This window comes from Miscanthus floridulus, chromosome 3 (genome assembly GCF_019320115.1).
Source record: "Miscanthus floridulus cultivar M001 chromosome 3, ASM1932011v1, whole genome shotgun sequence".
Lineage (NCBI taxonomy): Eukaryota > Viridiplantae > Streptophyta > Magnoliopsida > Poales > Poaceae > Miscanthus > Miscanthus floridulus.
In genome coordinates, this window is record NC_089582.1 from 144,931,309 (window position 1) to 144,949,715 (window position 18,407).

The following is an 18,407-nucleotide window of genomic DNA, read 5'->3' on the forward strand; positions in this document are numbered from 1 at the left end:
GTCATTGAGTGCTAGGCCACCTACGATCACAACGTATGGCAAAACTACAAATATTTACTTGTTGGTCACTTTCTGCACCAACACTGGATTACCGTTCCATGTCGTGTGGAAAGATACTTAAAATAGTATACTTAGTTGACGAGTTTTGCTTGTGGACTATAATATAATAATACTTGTGTCGTAGGCTGGGCTAACTTGTATTCTTGCTGTTTGGGCTCCTTAAAATATTCATGTTATCCTATTATAAGCGTTGAATAATCCGCGTTCAACCATATCCGCCGGATTTCGCCAATCTCATATCCTACACCGCATCCACATATAATTGGATTCAGATTATTCGCATCTGCACGGATATTAAAAACACTTCTCTGTATCTTTAAAATTTGGATTCGGAGCGGATTGGGCCGGAGGATTATCCATACCAATTTCACCCCTAATCCTCACTCATCGCTTTGTGAGAAGAGAAAAAAAAACAACTTCACCCATAAAGCTATTTTGAAAAAGTGTGTTTGGCAAAAAAAAAACAACTTCACCCGTAAAGCTATTTTGAAAAAGTGTGTTTGGCAAAAAAAAAAAACTCACAACTGCTCGTGAAATTGTTGGTGAAGCTACGTCAAATAGGCTCTAATACAACTCCTACCTTTTATTTATATAATATATATGCTTCTTGCTTTTATTATATTTAGCATCTCGATCGGAATGAATATATATATATATATATATATATATATATATATATATATATATATATATATGCGCGCGCAGTGTGAAAAGGCGATGACGGAATAGATGATACGATCTTGTTTAGTTGGACGAAATTTAGAAATTTGGCTATTGTAGTACTTTCGTTTTTATTTGGTAATTAGTATTCAATCATGGACTAATTAGGCTCAAAACGTTCGTCTCACGATTTTCAACTAAATTGTATAATTAGTTTTTTTTGTCTATATTTAATGCTTCATGTACGTATCGCAAGATTCGATATAATGGATACTGTAGCACTTTTCGGGAAAAGTTTTTGAACTAAACAAGGCCTATAGGCCTATATAGCAATCCGTGATGCATAGTACGGTACAATACGTGCTTCCATTCCGTCATCGCCTTTTCACACTGCACACATGGATAGCGCATGCATCCCCCATCCTGTGGTCCTACCGCGCATGCATTCCTTCTAGATGGCATGTCAGATGATAGATGATATATGGATGCAGATATGCAAGGGCTGCTTGCATTGCGTTGCGTGGTTTACTTTTGTGTCCACAAAGCCATGCATTCGGCATATATCGTCACACACCACACGGCCCGGTCGTCTCTCTACATACATGCTCGCTCCGAACTCCGATCCCCCATATCATCTTCGCTCACAAGCTAGCTAGCACAGTCACAGCACAGCTGATTATTGTCGTAACCGTCTCCCTCTCAAAGTCGTCGCTTCGTTGTTAATCCCGGTGTCCGGCCGTTCGATCAGGAACCCATCTATAATATCACTTGCATTTTGTGTATGTATATATAATAATATATGTATACAAAACATATAAAAACTACAAATATATTCTCTCGACGCCGCCGACGAATCGTAATCACCCGAACCGAACGCAAGAGATCGATAGAGATACCACTGTATCTACGCTGTCACTGGAGTGTGTAGTCATTCAGCCTGTTCACTTGGTTTCAGCCAGGGCTTATCAGCCATGGTATAATATTTTTCTCTATCAACAAACCAACACCAGTCGGGTTTATCAGCCCAGAAACCAACCAGCGAACAAGCTGATTAACAAATCCATAGGGTCGGCGCGCGTGATATAACTTAGAGCTCGTTCGTTTATGGCCATCCCTGACCAGGAATAGTTCTTGGTGAGGATTGACTATACAAATTACGCTAGCATTCTTGGTAGGAATGGTTCCTGGTCACCGTTCCCTGCCAGACGAACGCAACCTTACCCTAATTTAATCTCGGCGGGCCAATGGATCGGAGCTCGCTGCCGTCGTCGCCATGGGCTCTTGTCCAGTCCTCGATCGCCACTTAAAAACTAACTTAACTTAAACACGAAACTAACTTGGAACGAACAGAGAGACGGCAGGACGGACGTAGCCAATGCGAAACCAGCTTATGGTCACCGCTGCCCAGCCCAGCAGCATGCATACGTACGCCAACGCACGCAGCCGCCGTTGACACTGCGATGCGATTGCCAGGGAGAGGCGGCTGCATGCAGTGCAGCCGGCATGCATGATTGCGATTGCGGAGTTTACCTTGCTTTATTTTCATTGCTGTGGTTTATTGTACGTGTATGTAACCGAGCGCTATCGTATGATATGATGATATCAGGTGCCCAGGTCAACGAGCCTGCCTGCGTCGGCAGGAGGGTGCAGGTGAAGCTGAGCGATCGAGTCGAGAGCATAGCTGCCCGCCTCTAGTTCTTTCTTTTTTGTTACCCTTTCTCTTTCTTTTTTGAGACAGACGATGGCCGCGGGAATAGATCAATGGACAATAATGAGGGACTGGCGGCCCTAGGCTCTGGCAAACAACAATTGTTTGTTGTTTACAGCTCTGAGACTGACAAGGCGGCCAGCCAACCAAGTGTAAGATGCATATGAACACGGGAGCTCAGCGAGCTTCTTGTGAGAAAGAATTATAGTACGCGGTGCCTGATGCCTGCAAATCACGTCCAGAATACTTCGCAGATACGATGGGTAGTACTTGGCAGACAAGTAGGTTGTCCCTATCCCCCAACCCCCTTTTTTTTGTTCAGTCGCTGAGCGAAGCCCGGGCGTTCAGCAGGACAAGATGAATGTTCAGAATAGTGTCAACCAGGTCACATGACAGTTACACAGAGGTGCCTGGCCTTGGAAGGCTTCCTCTAGCCTTACTACTACCACCAGAAAATTAATTAAACGGAAATTGCGAGAAGATCGGCGTCCGAATAGCATGAGCAAATGCAAAGTGCCATGGACGAAAGAGCTCCAGCTCTTCCTTGTCGCACACACTGGGCAGTATATTTCTGAATTCTGATACCTGATGATGATGATGATGATACGCAAACTCTTCCAAATGGGGTCAATATGCCCCGAAAAGCTAGCTCTCTAACAAAAGCATAAACAGAAAACCTGTATTTTCTGCTAATAAAGAACACAAAGAAGAAGAAAAACATAAATACTACATTTGTTGCCTATTTGTGTCTGAAGACCCTGTTAGATAGACATCAGTTAGACCGGAGAAAAAAACAGGAGGGCTGGGCAAAATTTTATTCAACTACTTGGCACGACAAAAAGGCATTGTTCAACTCCAGGCGAGAATGTGATCACCAAACAGATATCGTTACAGAGTAATTCTTCCACATACACGCCAATATGCTCCAGGGTGAAAAAGGGACCTCTCAAACACCCAAATGTCTTTCACAAGTACCTACAGAATACATGCAGATACCAGAATTGATCATGAGAATGTTTAACACGGTATTCCTGGTTATTACATCTCGTTATGAATGGGCAAGAAAATAAAATCCTAGTATTCCTTTGAAACATATAAAGAAATTGCTTCTTAAGCACGTATGCAAGCACTTTGTTTATCTAGACTAATACTGAAAGCACCCTTGCCTTCTCCCCTACATCGACCAAGATTTTTAGTTATTATTACACACAGGATTACATATCATTCGATTAACTTCACCTAATAGCTCAGGTAGATTTTGTGTCCTGCCTCCCTTCTACAGTTAAGAGCCCTATAACAGGGCCACTGTGGCCCCAAAGCACCCTAAAAATCACCTGGTTAAACCGTGCCTTGTGTACACAGTTACAAGTAGTCTCCATATGGAGCAGTTCTTAATGGAAATTGAATAGTGACTGAGGCATAGGATGTGGACACGCGGATGCTCTCCAATTCATTACACGTTCTGACAAATTTTTTTCCTACAGATTTCAACTAAAGCCACTTGATATTTGACTTAACAGATAAGTGATAACAAACAGTCAGATAGAACTGGTGAGGCTAAACCAGCTATTTGACTAAACCAAAACTGATTGTCTAATGTCTACTGCACTATTGAATTATAGTTGTGCGGTGAATCATGCTTATGATGGCGTGTTGAATAGGTTATCTTAACAGTTGCAGACAAGAAAATCACTCTAAAACTAAAAGTATCAACCAGTTCTTAGCGGGTAGTTGGCTAAAAATGGTAGTTTTTCTCCAGCTCCTATCTAAGCTACAGCTTCCTGCAACTAGCTATATGTTACTGCCGGCAAGGCAACTACCTACTTGAGGAGATCAGGCCAGCAGCCAGAAAAAGCAAGGTTCTGGTTATATCCATCACCACTAAAATAGAACCAGCATAACAGCAATTACGTCTCTTCAACACTTGCCTGATTGTTACTTGACAAGTTGACATTAATTTAATATTGGCATGCATAAAGTGTAATCAACCAGTAAAACAATGTAAACTAGGTCAGTGTGGAAGACATCCTGACTCCTGAGGACAAATTGAACAAGGAACTATTAAACTTTGATAGACTTGTAAGCAGTTCTGAGGGTTAGTTCATACACTTGGTGTTTTCTAGAGCCTAGCTAATCTTAATCTAACTTGTTTGACACTACAATTCCAAATGTTCAGGCGTATTTAATTTACCTCCTTCGACTTGTCTCCAGACACAACTGCACCCTTTGAATTATAGGCTTCAAATTTCTACAGAAAAAAAATAAAAAAGATTGTTCACAATATGTGCATGAAGCACTACATAAAACAATAGATTACTGCAGATTTTAAGAGCTGAGATATTCATTGGCGCTGATAGCACATCACCAGGGAGTAAATAGAAAAACATACTCATTTTTGCCGTTGTGTTTTGATTTTCAGAACGTAGAAGTTATACATATTCTAATTTTGATGCTTATTAGTTATTAGGGATGTGAACTTCAAGGACTTACTTTAATGATACCCAGATGTAAGTTACAAAAAAAAAGGCCAGAATTTACTTAAAAAATGCTGCATACAAGCACGACACGAAAGCAACACATATTCAGCACCAATGAGGTGTCCAGAGTAGATCTTATTATCAAGAACAAAAAAGCTCAGCATCAGAACAGTAAAGGATTGTACTACTACTACTACTACTACAACAACAACAACATAGCCTTTCAGTCCTAAGCAAGTTGGAGTAGGCTAGAGTTGAAACACAACAAGAGCCCCAAGTCACTGTTCAGGCACTTCAATAGCTGCTTTCCAAGTACTCCTATTCAAACATAGATCTCGTATATCCCAAGCTTTCAAATCTCTTTTTATTGCCTCCTCCATGTCAATTTCGGTTTTCCTCTACCTCTCCTCATATTATTAGCTTGGCTTAGGACTCCACAATGCACTGGTGCATCTAGAGGTCTCCTTTGAACATAGCAAAACCACCTCAACCGATGTTGGACAAGTTTTTCTTCAATTGGTGCTACCTCTAGGCGATCACGTATATCATCGTTCCGAACTTGGTCCATTCTTGTGTGACTGCAAATCCATCGCAACATACGCATTTCTGCAACACTCGGTTGTTGAACATGTCGAATCTTTGTAGGCCAACATTCTGCTCCATACAACATAGCCGGTCTAATCGTCGTTCTATAGAACTTGCCTTTTAGCTTATGTGGTACCCTCTTGTCATAGAGAATGCCAGAATCTTGTCGTCACTTGATCCACCCTGCTTTGATTCTATGGCTAACGTTCGCATCAATATCTTCGTCCCTCTGTAGCATTGATCCCAGATACCAAAAGATATCCTTCTTAGGCACTACTTGACCTTCCAAACTCATACCTCCCTCCTCCTGTACAACTCCGCCAAAGTCGCATCTCATGTATTCGGTTTTAGTTCTGCTCAATCTAAAACCTTTAGACTCAAGGGTCTGCCGCCATAACTCTACTTTCCTATTTACTACCGCCTGACTTTCGTCCACTAACACTACATCATCAGCGAACAACATACACCAAGGGATATCCCCTTGTATGTTCCTGATAACCTCATCCATTACCAAGGCAAAGAGATACGGGCTTAAGGCTGACCCTTGATGAAGTCCAATTTTAATCAGGACGTAATCCGTGTTACCATCGTTTGTTCGAACACTAGTCACAATATTGTTGTACATGTCCTTGATGAGGGTCACGTACTTTGATGGGACTTTATGTTTGTCCAAAGATCACCACATAACATTTCTTGGTATCTTGTCATAAGCCTTCTCCAAGTCAATGAAAACCAAGTGGAGGTCCTTCTTCTGCTCTCTAAACCGCTCCATAACCTGTCTTATTAAGAAGATTGCTTATGTGGTTGACCTTCCGGACATGAAACCAAATTGGTTTGTTGATATCTGCGTCGTTCCTCGCAGGCGCTGCTCGATGACTCTCTCCCATAGCTTCATAGTGTGGCTCATCAACTTAATTCCCCAATTATTAGTACAACTTTGGATATCTCCCTTATTCTTGTAGATTAACTTTGGATCTCTCCCTTGTTCTTGTAGAATGGTACCAATATGCTTCTTCTCCACTCCACAGGCATCTTGTTCGATCGAAAGATATTGTTGAACATCTTGGTTAGCCATACTATAGTTATATCTGTAACAACCCAAAAATCCACACACCAAAAATTACAACTACAAAATTTTTGTTTTAACCCCATGCAATGTTGAGTGACATGTGTAGGAGCTAACCCTAGGTATTGCATGTAAGTATAACCTAAGTAGTCATTTTCATAACCATATCATGACCATGTCATATATGAGTGTTTAAATCCCCAACACGTAAAACCTTGCATGCATAATTATTATTGTAATATGTGATTTGGATTTTCATTGCTTTATGTGATACGTGACTAACTCCTTTAATAATTGATAAACCTTCAAACAATTAATACTCAACTTAAGAATAAAAAGAAAAGGAAAAAGAGGGAGGCAGCAGCTCAGCTGAGCCTCGCCTGCCCTTTCACGCGCGTAGCCCACGAAGCCGGCCTAGCATCGTCGCCGCACGCGCATAGCCGCTGACAAGCCAGGCCCGCTCGTCAGCCATCACGCGCCGCACGCAGCCACATCGCGCCAAGCGCCTGACGACCCGACCCCGCTTGTCAGCACAGTAGTGTCTTCTTCCCCTCGCCCACGCATTCTCCCCGCGCGACCGGGGGCCGACCAGCGTGGCAGGTGTGGGCCCGGAGTCACGCACATCGCATGACCCTGTTTCCCCTTGCGCCATGCCTACGCTACCGCACGCGAACCGTCGGATGCGCCGCACGCATCACCACCGCCCGATCGCCGTCCGCCATTGGAACCCTTGGAGCTCGGCTATAAAAGCCAACGTCCGTGAGCCCTAACCCTCAGCCCGTTCGCCGCCGCCGCTGGTGGCACAGCACCACACCGCATCTAGCCAAGAGAGAGAGAGAGAGAGGAGGGAGAAGCAAGGTGGAGAAGGAGCTGCTGCGGGGAGGACCTCGCCGGAGCCAGGAGCACCGCCCCGATCAGCTACAGCGACGTAGCTGCTCGACACGACACTGCATCACCTCATCACGGCCTCGCCTCGCCACCGCACCACCATCCTACCGCCACGAACCCTATGGTGAGCCATCTTGTTGAGACCACCTCCCTAGCCAAATGGAACGTGCACCGCCATGATCGAAACCTTGCTGAAGCTTCGAGCTCTGGCCTAGCCCAACTGGTTAGTTAAGGAGACCGCCATGGCCACGCTTGCCAAGACCCAGGACGTGCCGTGTGCACTGCCATCAGCCAAAAGGAGGACCCCAGCCATGACGTTGTACATCGGAACAGGAGCGCACATGCACGAGCACGCTCACCATGGCCGAGAGCACAACCATGGCAAGACCACCGCGTCTTCTACGTCGCGGTAAAGGCGATGTTGACACCTTGACTGGCTTCGCCATGACGAGAGACACACCGCGCCCATCTTAGCTAAGGAAGAAGCCCACCAGAGCCCTGCGTTGCCGCACCACACCTTGTCGGAGCGCCACCGCCTCTGTTTTGCCCCCACCACCATGGTCGGAGCCACTAGGAGCACCAGGAGCTCCTTCAGCACACCCACCATGGCCGTAGAAGCACCATGGATCTCACACGCTTCTCCAACTGGACTCTCGCAACCACTACAGCCCTGTCTATGCACGCCGACGAACCCACGCCGCCGTTCACCGCGGCCAGCCAACTAGAGCCGCCCAACCACCACGTTAACTTCACCTGGACACCCACTATGGCATGGCCAAGCTTTTGCCCACCTTAATTGCACACCAGCGCCGCGGGTAAGGCTCGCCGGTGACCTCACCGCTGGCGGGAGCCCCATCAAGAAAGAGTAGGGGATTTTCCCCTCATCGACCATGTCCCGAGCAGCTCCGCCGAGCCCAGACCACGACCACGTCGTGCACGTGAACCAAACCCTGGGAAGGAGTAAGTGGACCAAGTCCTTCATAGACCAGCTCTGCGGTCTATGGACCAACGCAGGCGAGTTCACCATGAACCGCGCCTCACCTATTAGACACCGTTTGACCCTGGACCCACCTGTCAGCCGCAGTTTAGCTCGGATGGCGCCATGCTGACGTCATGCTGATGATGAGACCACGCCAGCGTCGGGGACTTCGGCAATCTCACCGACCACCTCGATGACCACTCCGACCACCTCCGTGATCTCACCGACCACCTCGGCCAGTCTTCCGACCACGACGGTGATCTCACCGACCACCTCGGTGACATCTCCGACCACCGCTGCAACCTTTCCGACCACTTCGGCGACCTCTCCGACCACCACACCAGCTATATCCCTACATGCCATGTGAACCAGTCACAATGTGACACGTGTCAGCCCTGAATTAATCAGCCTTAATTTGATCTTCGAAAATATATAACTAATTCATACGACCTCAGAAAAATACAAGATCAGGACCGAAATTCATCTAAAATCAAGCTCTACGCAATGAACCCATGTTTGAGTGCATTTGGCTCTTTTGAATTTTCATTGCTTCTTTGTGCTAATCTATAGACGTCGCTAACGCAACTATAATACGATCGTTTGTAGACTCGGAGGAGAACCAAACGGACGAGGACCGAGAGTACCATGAGGAGTACGGAGACGACTGCACTGAAGGTGCCACATCCCACCCAATCTCGTAGCACCTATTACGCATGGCTAATATAGAACTGTTATTGCTTTACTTTATTGTTGTAATCACACTGTGATAGGACTTGCATGGTAGTATGTTTTTCTTGATGACCTTTACCTTGATGCAACCTTACCCCTGCTCACCCTGCTATTAGGCTAGACACACGCTTGCTGCTATATTGCTTATTACTTCAACTACGCTTGTACTACATTGATGCGTGGTGGAAACTGGTGTTAACTGGATTATGGGGAGAGTGCTGCGTGTGTGACTTGGGTGCGTGGAGGGTAAGGGTTGTGTCGACCAAGTTAGAGTATACGACGAGCCTGGGGCAAGTCATGCCGTGTGGTGCTACCTGGGCACCCCTAGAATGGATACCTGTGGTGGGTAAATGGTATATGAGGTGGTCCTGGGTGTGAACCTATGATGGGAGGAGCCTGGGATGGAGGTGCTATGGTGGTACGATAAATGGAAACCCTGATGAAGACATTCTGGCTTGGTCATCCCTAAGGACTTACTAGTACTCAGATTCACCGGGAAGCCTTACGTACCACTCGCCCTATATGGTGCGGGACGGTCGGACTACTTGGTAGGATATTGCCACTACTGCTAGGTTGATAGCGGACAGTGTAAGGAGGTACGGGGCACGGAGGATTTCCCCACACCCTTCTGAGACTTCATGGAGACCTTGTGGACCCGGCTCATGACTCACAGTTTCAGCCACCCTAGACTAGACTTGGGGATGAACCAGGGCTGAATGGTAGAGTGGCATTATCCTAGGCTGGCAAGCGGCCGAAATCAACCCAGTTGACAACGGTCAGCGAAGAAGGTAGATCTTGTGGTTATGTAAAACCTCTGCAGAGTGTATGGTTGATCGATCGATACATGTGCCGACTTGTCGGCTATGGACCTTTCTTGGGTTTCGCTTAAACTAGATAGAGAGATGAGTCCTTCTCTTCTTTCCCCGTGAGTGAGTGTTCGGACGTAGTCAGGGGCTACGGGCCTTGAGACAGTGCCGAGAGGGAGTTGGCCTATCGACTGAGCGATGGTTTGGTTGTGGTATGGTGATGAAGTGGAGATGGTGGTATGTCGATCCTAGGATCAAAACCTGACTCTAGACGGAAATGGGGTGGAATGGGTGTGGGAATGGTGTTAAAACTTGACTATACTTTTATATACTTGATATGCTAAATACATAGGAAACCCCAGCCTTATAGGTTCCTTTTGACTATATCCAACTTGCATCCAATTTCCACAAAGCAATGCTCATAGGGTTGGGAGTGGCCAGTACAAATCGTACTGATAAGTTTTTGGCACACAGGTTCTGCTGAGGAGTATAGCTCCGAGGAGTTTGACGGTTGAGGGGTTCGTGCCTACGCTCGAGTTTGGCGATCTTATCTTCAAGTTGTTCTGAATGAATGCTACTTTTGATTCCGCCAATGCGGCGATGTAATAAATTATGTAATTCCGCACTATTTGTACTCTGATATTATCGTTGTATGGATGTGGTATTCGACTGGAATTTGGGTAATATGATCTACAACGGTCTTATTACACTTCGACTCTGTGGATTTCTCTTAGTGGAAATTAGGTCGCTTCAATATCCCCGAGATATCTCCACACCTTGATTGGGATACCATTAGGGCCCATCGCTTTGCCCCCTTTCATCATTTTCAAGGCTTCTCTGACCTCCGATTCTTGAATTCTCCGCACAAAGCGCATGTTAGTGTCATCAAATGAGTCGTCCAGCTGAAAGGTGGTGTTGTCGTTCCCACCATTGAACAATTTATCAAAATACTCTTGCCATCTATGTTTGATCTCATCCTCCTTCACTAAGAGCTGCTCCCCCTCATCCTTTATGCACTTGACTTGGTTGAAGTCCCTTGTTTTCCTATCGCGATCCCTAGCCATCGTATAAATGTCCTTCTCCCTTTTCTTCGTACTCAAATGTCGATAAAGGTCCTCATAGGCTCGCCCCTTTGCCTCACTCACCACTCGTTTTGCAGTCTTCTTTGCCACCTTGTACTTCTCTATGTTGTTTGCACACCTGTCATGGTACAAGCGCTTATAGCACTCCTTATTTTCCTTAATAGCCTTTTACACATCTTCATTCCACCACCAAGTGTCTTTAGAGTCGCATCCGCTCTCTTTGGTCACTCCAAGCACCTCTGAAGCAATTTTTCGAACGCATGTTGCCATCTTCTCCCACATGCTGTTTGCATCGCCTTCATCATTCCAATGGCCCTCTTCAATGACCTTTTCCTTACAGACCTTTGATGTCTCCCCTTCTAATTTCCACCACTTTGTTCTAGCAACCCAAGCTTGTTTGTTCCCATGAGCTTACACCAGAAAGCGGAAGTCAGCCACCACCAGCTTATGTTGAGCGACCACACATTCTCCATCTTACAGTCCACGCATGTTTGTTTATCCCTCCTTCTTGTAAGGACAAAGTCGATTTGACTAGAGAACTGGCCGCTACTAAAGGTCACTAAATGGGACTCTCTCTTACGGAAGAAAGTGTTAGCTATCATCAGATCAAAAGCTATGGCAAAGTCTAAGACTTCCTCTCCCTCCTGGTTCCTACTACCATATCCGAAACTCCCATGAACCGCCTCGAAACCTGCACTTGATGTACCCACATGGCCATTAAGATCACCTTTTATAAAGAGCTTCTCGCTAATAGGGACAGCTCTAACCAAGCGATCTAAGTCTTCCCAGAAAAGCCGCTTAGCACTCTCATCATGATCTACTTGGGGGCATTCGCACTAATTACGTTAAAGACCATATCACTAATGACAAGTTTAACTAAGATGATCCTATCCCCATGCCTTCTCACCTCCACGACATCATCCTTGAACAATAAAGGATTGTACAAGGAAAATAAAACATGAATATTGCAAAGATACACAGCTCCCATGATTGTTCTGTGTAAACAGGAGATATTATCCATTTTAAAGATAAAAGAGCAGGACTTAAAAGTGGAGAGCAATTAATGAAGATACAAGCTATGAAATTTAGATAAAGAGACAGAACACGACCAGTGAATCATGTTCTGCGTCAAGCTAATAATTCAAACACAAACAAACGTAGGTATATATGAACTAGATTAAATTGCATGAGAAGTCTGAGAGAATGAAACCTGTTTTGTAACAAACTTAAGTGTAAGCTGTATAAAAACTTTATCAAGGTCATTCTTATCGAGGCCAATCTGCAAAGCAAAAAACATTCCAACTATATCCAATCAGGAAAACATAGTACAACAAATATAAATTTATTAGAGAGATTATATTGGAGTTAAAAAATTTAGCATGTACACCTTGATCTTAAATAGGTGTACATACCAAAATATGCTAATTCATCTATGGAACATTGGAACGTACAGATATACAGTCTAACAGAAGTAGCTTACCATGCGAGCCCTCAAAGTTCTGATGCTAACAGCAGGCTCCACCAGTTCCCAATGTACAGAATTCCACATGGACTGTCTTCTCTTTAGTTCATTTTTTATAGTCTTCAGCCGAAAAGAAAAGAGGAAATAATAAACAGCAAAATCCTTGTAAATCATCTAGCATGAATTTGTTCAAAAATAAGGACCTTTTTTAATGCTGTAGTTTTCAGAAACCGTGGTATTAGAAAACTGTAATTTTAGAATCTTGAGATGTACAAAACCAAGGTTTAGAAAAAAGGGTCTAGAGTTGAGTTTCTAAAACTCCAAAAGACTACAGTTTTAGCATATCATAGCTTTCAAACTTACCAGGTTTGTCACATTTGAACACCTCATGGTTTTCCAAAACAAAACTATTACACAAAACCATGGTATTTTCTAAAACTACAAAAAAAAAAAAAACTTAGCATCTAAACAGGGCCTTACAGAATGCATCCTCTCGGTCAGAATTTTCCGGAGCGATGATGTGTCTCCATGTGCCATCAGAGTGTTAACCTGAATCAAGTAGATTAAACAATGTGAGCAGACACAGAGGCATTTCACAGGTTAAAAAGATTGTATTATGCAATTGTACTCTGTTTCTACTTTCTAAGTAGATGTTACCCTGGGTTCTTGCACAAGCACAAGGGAAATGGCAATGATGCGATGATAGTTACTTGATGAACATATTCTGTACTTTCCCATGCTAAGAGGGACAAATTTCTCTTAGGAAGATATATTTTAGTTAATGATCGATTGTGACTAACTCCGCCTATGTTGTCTCAACATAGTAGATCCCAAGCTCTGGTAAATGAGGAGGGTTGTGATAGGCATGGCAAGGCAACGTTAAATCTAGTCATTCTAATGGAGATGAAACTCGAAAGAAAACCGTTGGGGCGTAATCCTCTTAGCGACGCGCCATATCGGAACCCGGGTATGGTGTTAAATGGGCAAGGGCCGGGTCGGCACCCCCTTGGTGACGTGTCGTGTCGCGATCTGGGCATGGTGTCAAGTGAGCAAGGATCGGATCGTCGCTTCCTTAGTGGCGCGCTACATCGGCGCCCAGGTGTAGTGAAAAATGAGCAAGGGTCTTCACATCCGAGTCGACGGGTGCGAAGGGTAAGGAAGCTAGTCGAACCAACTAGGATCCGTTTAGATAGTTGGAATGTAGGGTCGCTTACAGGTAAATTAAGAGAATTAGTTGATACCAAGACTAGGAGGCGTGTAAATATATTATGCGTTCAAGAGACTAAATAGAAGGGTCAGAAGGTGAAGGAGGTGGACAATACAGGTTTCAAGCTTGGGTACACAGGGACAGTCGTGAATAGAAATGGAGTAGGAGTTTTGATTAATAAGAGCCTCAAAAATGGTGTGGTGAGAGTGAGAAGGCAAGAAGATAGGATTATCTTAGTCAAGCTTGTCGTTGGTGATATGGTCTTGAACGTAATTAGTGCGTATGCCCCCCAAGTAGGCCTCGACGAGAGTGCTAAGAGACAGTTCTGGGAAGACTTAGATGGCCTGATTAGAGTTGTACCTAGTAGTGAGAATCTTTTTATAGGAGGAGATCTTAATGGACATGTAGGTACTACAAGCGCAGGTTTCGAGGCAGTTCATGGAGGTTTTGGGTATGATAGTAGGAATCAGGAGGGGGAGGAAGTTCTGGACTTCGCGGTAGCTTTTGACCTGATGATAGCCAACACTTTCTTTAGAAAGAGAGAATCTCATCTAGTGACCTTCAGTAGCGGACAACACTCTAGCCAGATTGACTTTGTCCTCGCAAGAAGAAAGGACAAACGAGCATGCTTGGGTTGCAAGGTGATACCAGGGGAGTGTGTTGTTTCTCAACATAAGCTTTTGGTGGCAGACTTTTGTTTTTAGGTGCGTGCCCGTAGGAATAAACAAGCTAAGATTGAAAGAACAAAGTGGTGGAAACTGAAAGAGAAGACGTCAGAGGTATTCAGAGAAAGGGTTATCAAAGAGGGCTCTTGGAAGGAAGAAGAGGACATAAACAACATGTGAGAGAAGATGGCAACCAACATTCGGAAGGTGGCCTCAGAGGTGTGTGGAGTAACCATAGGAAGTGGAGGCGAGGCTAAAGATACTTGGTGGTAGAACGAGGAAGTCCAAAGGGCTATTAAGGAGAAGAAAGAATGCTATAGACGCATGTACCTTGACAGGAGTGTGGACAACATAGAGAAGTACAAGGTGGCAAAGAAGACTGCAAAGCGAGCTGTAAGTGTGGCAAGGGGTAGAGCGTACGAGGATCTTTACCAACATTTGAGTACGAAGGAAGGAGAGAAGTACATTTATAGGATGGCTAGGGTTCGTGAGAGAAAGACAAAGGACTTCAACCAAGTTAAGTGCATTAAGAATGAAAGGGAGAATCTCTTGGTGAAGGAGGATGAGATCCGACATCGATGGCAATAGTATTTTGATAAATTGTTTAATGGTAAGAATACGGACACCACCTTTTAGTTGGATGACTCTTTTGATGACACCAATAGGCGCTTTGTGCAAAGAATCCAAGAATCTAAGGTCAAAGAGACGTTGAAAAGGATGAAAGGAGGTAAGACGATGAGACCGGATGGTATCCCAATCGAGGTGTGGAGTTGCCTCGGGGATATAGCTATAGTATGGCTAACTAAGCTGTTCAACCATATTTTTCGATCGAACAAAATACCTAACGAGTGGAGGAGAAGTATATTGGTACTGATCTACAAGAATAAAGGGGATATTCAAAGTTGTACTAATTATCGGGGAATTAAGTTGATGAGCCATACTATGAAGCTATGAGAGAGAGTTATCGAGCATCGCTTGAGAGCAATAACGCGGGTCTCTATGAACCAATTTGGTTTTATGTCCAGAAGGTCAACCATGGAAGCCATTTTCTTAATAAGACAAGTTATGGAGCGGTATAGGGAGAAGAAGAAGGACCTACACATGGTTTTTATTGACTTGGAGAAGGCTTATGATAAAATACCAAGGAATGTTATATGGTGGGCTTTGGACAAACATAAAGTCCCAACGAAGTACGTCGGGCTCATTAAGGACATGTACAACAATGTTGTGACTAGTGTTCGAACAATGTTATGGCGGGAGACTTTAGAGTCCAAATGTTTTAGATTCAGTAGAACTAAAACTGAGTATATAAGATATGACTTCGGCACTACTACTCGGGAGGAGGAAGATATTAGTTTAGAAGGTCAAGTAGTGCCTAGAAATGATACCTTTCGATATTTTGGATCAATGCTACAGAGAGACGGGAATATTGATGAAGATGTGAGCCATAGAATCAAAGCAAGGTGGATGAAGTGGCGCCAAGCATCTATTGTCCTATGTGACAAAAGGGTATCACAGAAGCTAAAAGGTAAGTTTTATAGGACGGCGATTAGACCTGCTATGTTGTATGGTGCAGAATGTTAGCCTACGAAAAGACGACATGTTCAACAGATAAGTGTCGCGGAAATACGTATGTTGCGTTGGATTTGAGGTCATACAAGAAGGGATCGAGTTCGGAACGATGATATACGTGATAGATTAGGGGTAGCACCAATTGAAGAAAAGCTTGTCCAACACCGGTTGAGATGGTTTGAACATGTCCAACGGCGACCTCCAGAGGCATCGGTACGTAATGGAATCCTAAGGCAGGATAGTAACGTGAAGAGAGGCAGAAAAAGACCGAAGTTGACTTGGATAGAGGCAATAAAAGGAGACTCGGAATGATGAAATATGTCCAAAGACTTAGCCTTAGATAGGAGTGCTTGGAAAACAGTTATTCACGTGCCTGAACCTTGATGGCTTCTGCTGGGTTTCAACTCTAGCCTACCCTAACTTGTTTGGGACTTAAAGGCTTTGTTGTTGTTGTTGTAATGATTGATTGTGACTACAGTGAATGTAAAAAATGCAATGGTGAAATGACATATAATATATATCTAGCAGCAAAATGGAAAGGCTAAAATGGCATATGTTCAGTAAAAGAAGGTAGAGCTGATGATATCAATGACAATAAGAACTTCAATTTGTGTCATAGGGCTGCCACTGGCATATGAACAGTATTCATGGGAGGACACTGTTTCTTTCAAAAGTTGGAAGTGTTAAAATTATAAAACTTCATGATTAGACATATTGTTAATACAAGTCACACGTGCTATGCGCTCAACAGCTGCAAGATCAACGCTGATCTTGCAACTGTTGCAATTCAAAAGATGAAAACAAAATCACCAGCCAATGACAGATTAAGGGCAACTTTGGACAGAAATGTTAAATGGATCATGTTGAAAATTTCTGTAAAGGCCCTGCAAACATCCACACAATGTGATCAGGATAATGGCTACTTCATCACTTGGCTAATAGCTGTTACTACAAATCTGTCTGGGTGGTTTATTAGAACTAGCAAAGAAAAAGTCAAAACCATAAAGCAAGTAGATCAATAATTTGGACAGTCGATTTGCTAAATAGCTAATAAACCTATCTAGTTTCATTTATCTTGTCTTCTCATGAAACTATACACTTGCCGAAACGTGTTAGGTATTATTTCTTATTCTAAGAATTTAAACACTGCATAAACCAGAAACCAGATTGCGGTACATGCAAGCAAGTCTGAAACTCACACCAATGTAGTCTAACTTCTTAAATTATATGAGCAGTTTCCAACAAATAAATAAGATGTACCTCCTTGTATATTTTTAATGCTTGATTATAGAATTGCTTTTTGGTATACCCAGTTTTCTTCCTCAGCCTTGAAACAGCATAAACAGAAAACCTGTATTTTCTGCTAATAAAGAACACAAAGAAGAAGAAAAACATAAATACTACATTTGTTGCCTATTTGTGTCTGAAGACCCTGTTAGATAGACATCAGTTAGACTGGAGAAAAAAACAGGAGGGCTGGGCAAAATTTTATTCAACTACTTGGCACGACAAAAAGGCATTGTTCAACTCCAGGCGAGAATGTGATCACCAAACAGATATCGTTACAGAGTAATTCTTCCACATACACGCCAATATGCTCCAGGGTGAAAAAGGGACCTCTCAAACACCCAAATGTCTTTCACAAGTACCTACAGAATACATGCAGATACCAGAATTGATCATGAGAATGTTTAACACGGTATGCCTGGTTATTACATCTCGTTATGAATGGGCAAGAAAATAAAATCCTAGTATTCCTTTGAAACATATAAAGAAATTGCTTCTTAAGCACGTATGCAAGCACTTTGTTTATCTAGACTAATACTGAAAGCACCCTTGCCTTCTCCCCTACATCGACCAAGATTTTTTGTTATTATTACACACAGGATTACATATCATTCGATTAACTTCACCTAATAGCTCAGGTAGATTTTGTGTGCTGCCTCCCTTCTACAGTTAAGAGCCCTATAACAGGGCCACTGTGGCCCCAAAGCACCCTAAAAATCACCTGGTTAAACCGTGCCTTGTGTACACAGTTACAAGTAGTCTCCATATGGAGCAGTTCTTAATGGAAATTGAATAGTGACTGAGGCATAGGTATATACGGCCAACGGGCCGGCACGGGCCCGTGCCAGGCACGGCCCGATGATGCACGGCACGACAGGGCCCGGCGTGCCTCTGGGCCGTGCCTCCCCGGGCTTCGTGCCTCGCCGATGGCCCAGGCACGGCCTGCCGGGCCACTTTTCGTGCCGGGCCGGCCCGATGAGCCCGGCTTTTTTAGCAGGCCGTGCCGGCCCGAGGCCCACTAAGAGAGTGGGAAGGGGAGGCCGGGAGAGCAGGAGGCAGCAGGCAGCTCCGCGACCGCGAGCCGCACTGGCGGCGTGGAGGAGGCGGAGGTGGCCGGTGCTTGTGGTGTGGCCGCGCGGGGGCGTGGAGGAGGAGGTGGCCGGCCGGCCGGTAG

At 44.3% G+C, this 18,407-nt stretch overlaps 1 protein-coding gene across 1 annotated transcript; it reads right to left on the reverse strand.

Moving 5' to 3' along the window:
* Window positions 1–3,316: 3,316 nt before the first annotated feature.
* LOC136544630 (uncharacterized) lies at window positions 3,317–17,999 on the reverse strand. The gene is made up of 8 exons (XM_066536720.1): window positions 17,955–17,999; window positions 17,513–17,595; window positions 17,207–17,306; window positions 12,983–13,051; window positions 12,521–12,622; window positions 12,251–12,319; window positions 4,620–4,676; window positions 3,317–3,403 (listed from the first exon to the last, which is right to left on the reverse strand). The coding sequence occupies exons 1-8, from the start codon at window positions 17,997–17,999 to the stop codon at window positions 3,317–3,319; spliced, it is 612 nt and encodes a 203-aa protein (XP_066392817.1).
* Between the last annotated feature and the right edge of the window lie 408 nt (window positions 18,000–18,407).

Bases quoted from the DNA above. Each gene is read 5' to 3' on its own strand.
- LOC136544630 (XM_066536720.1), bottom strand. From the start codon at position 17,999: ATGGAGACTACTTGTAACTGTGTACACAAGGCACGGTTTAACCAG. The intron at 17,596-17,954 runs GTGATTTTTAGG...TGTATTCTGTAG, and splicing joins ACAAGGCACGGTTTAACCAG to GTACTTGTGAAAGACATTTG. The intron at 12,623-12,982 runs GTAAGGCCCTGT...TTTCGGCTGAAG, and splicing joins TGACCGAGAGGATGCATTCT to ACTATAAAAAATGAACTAAA.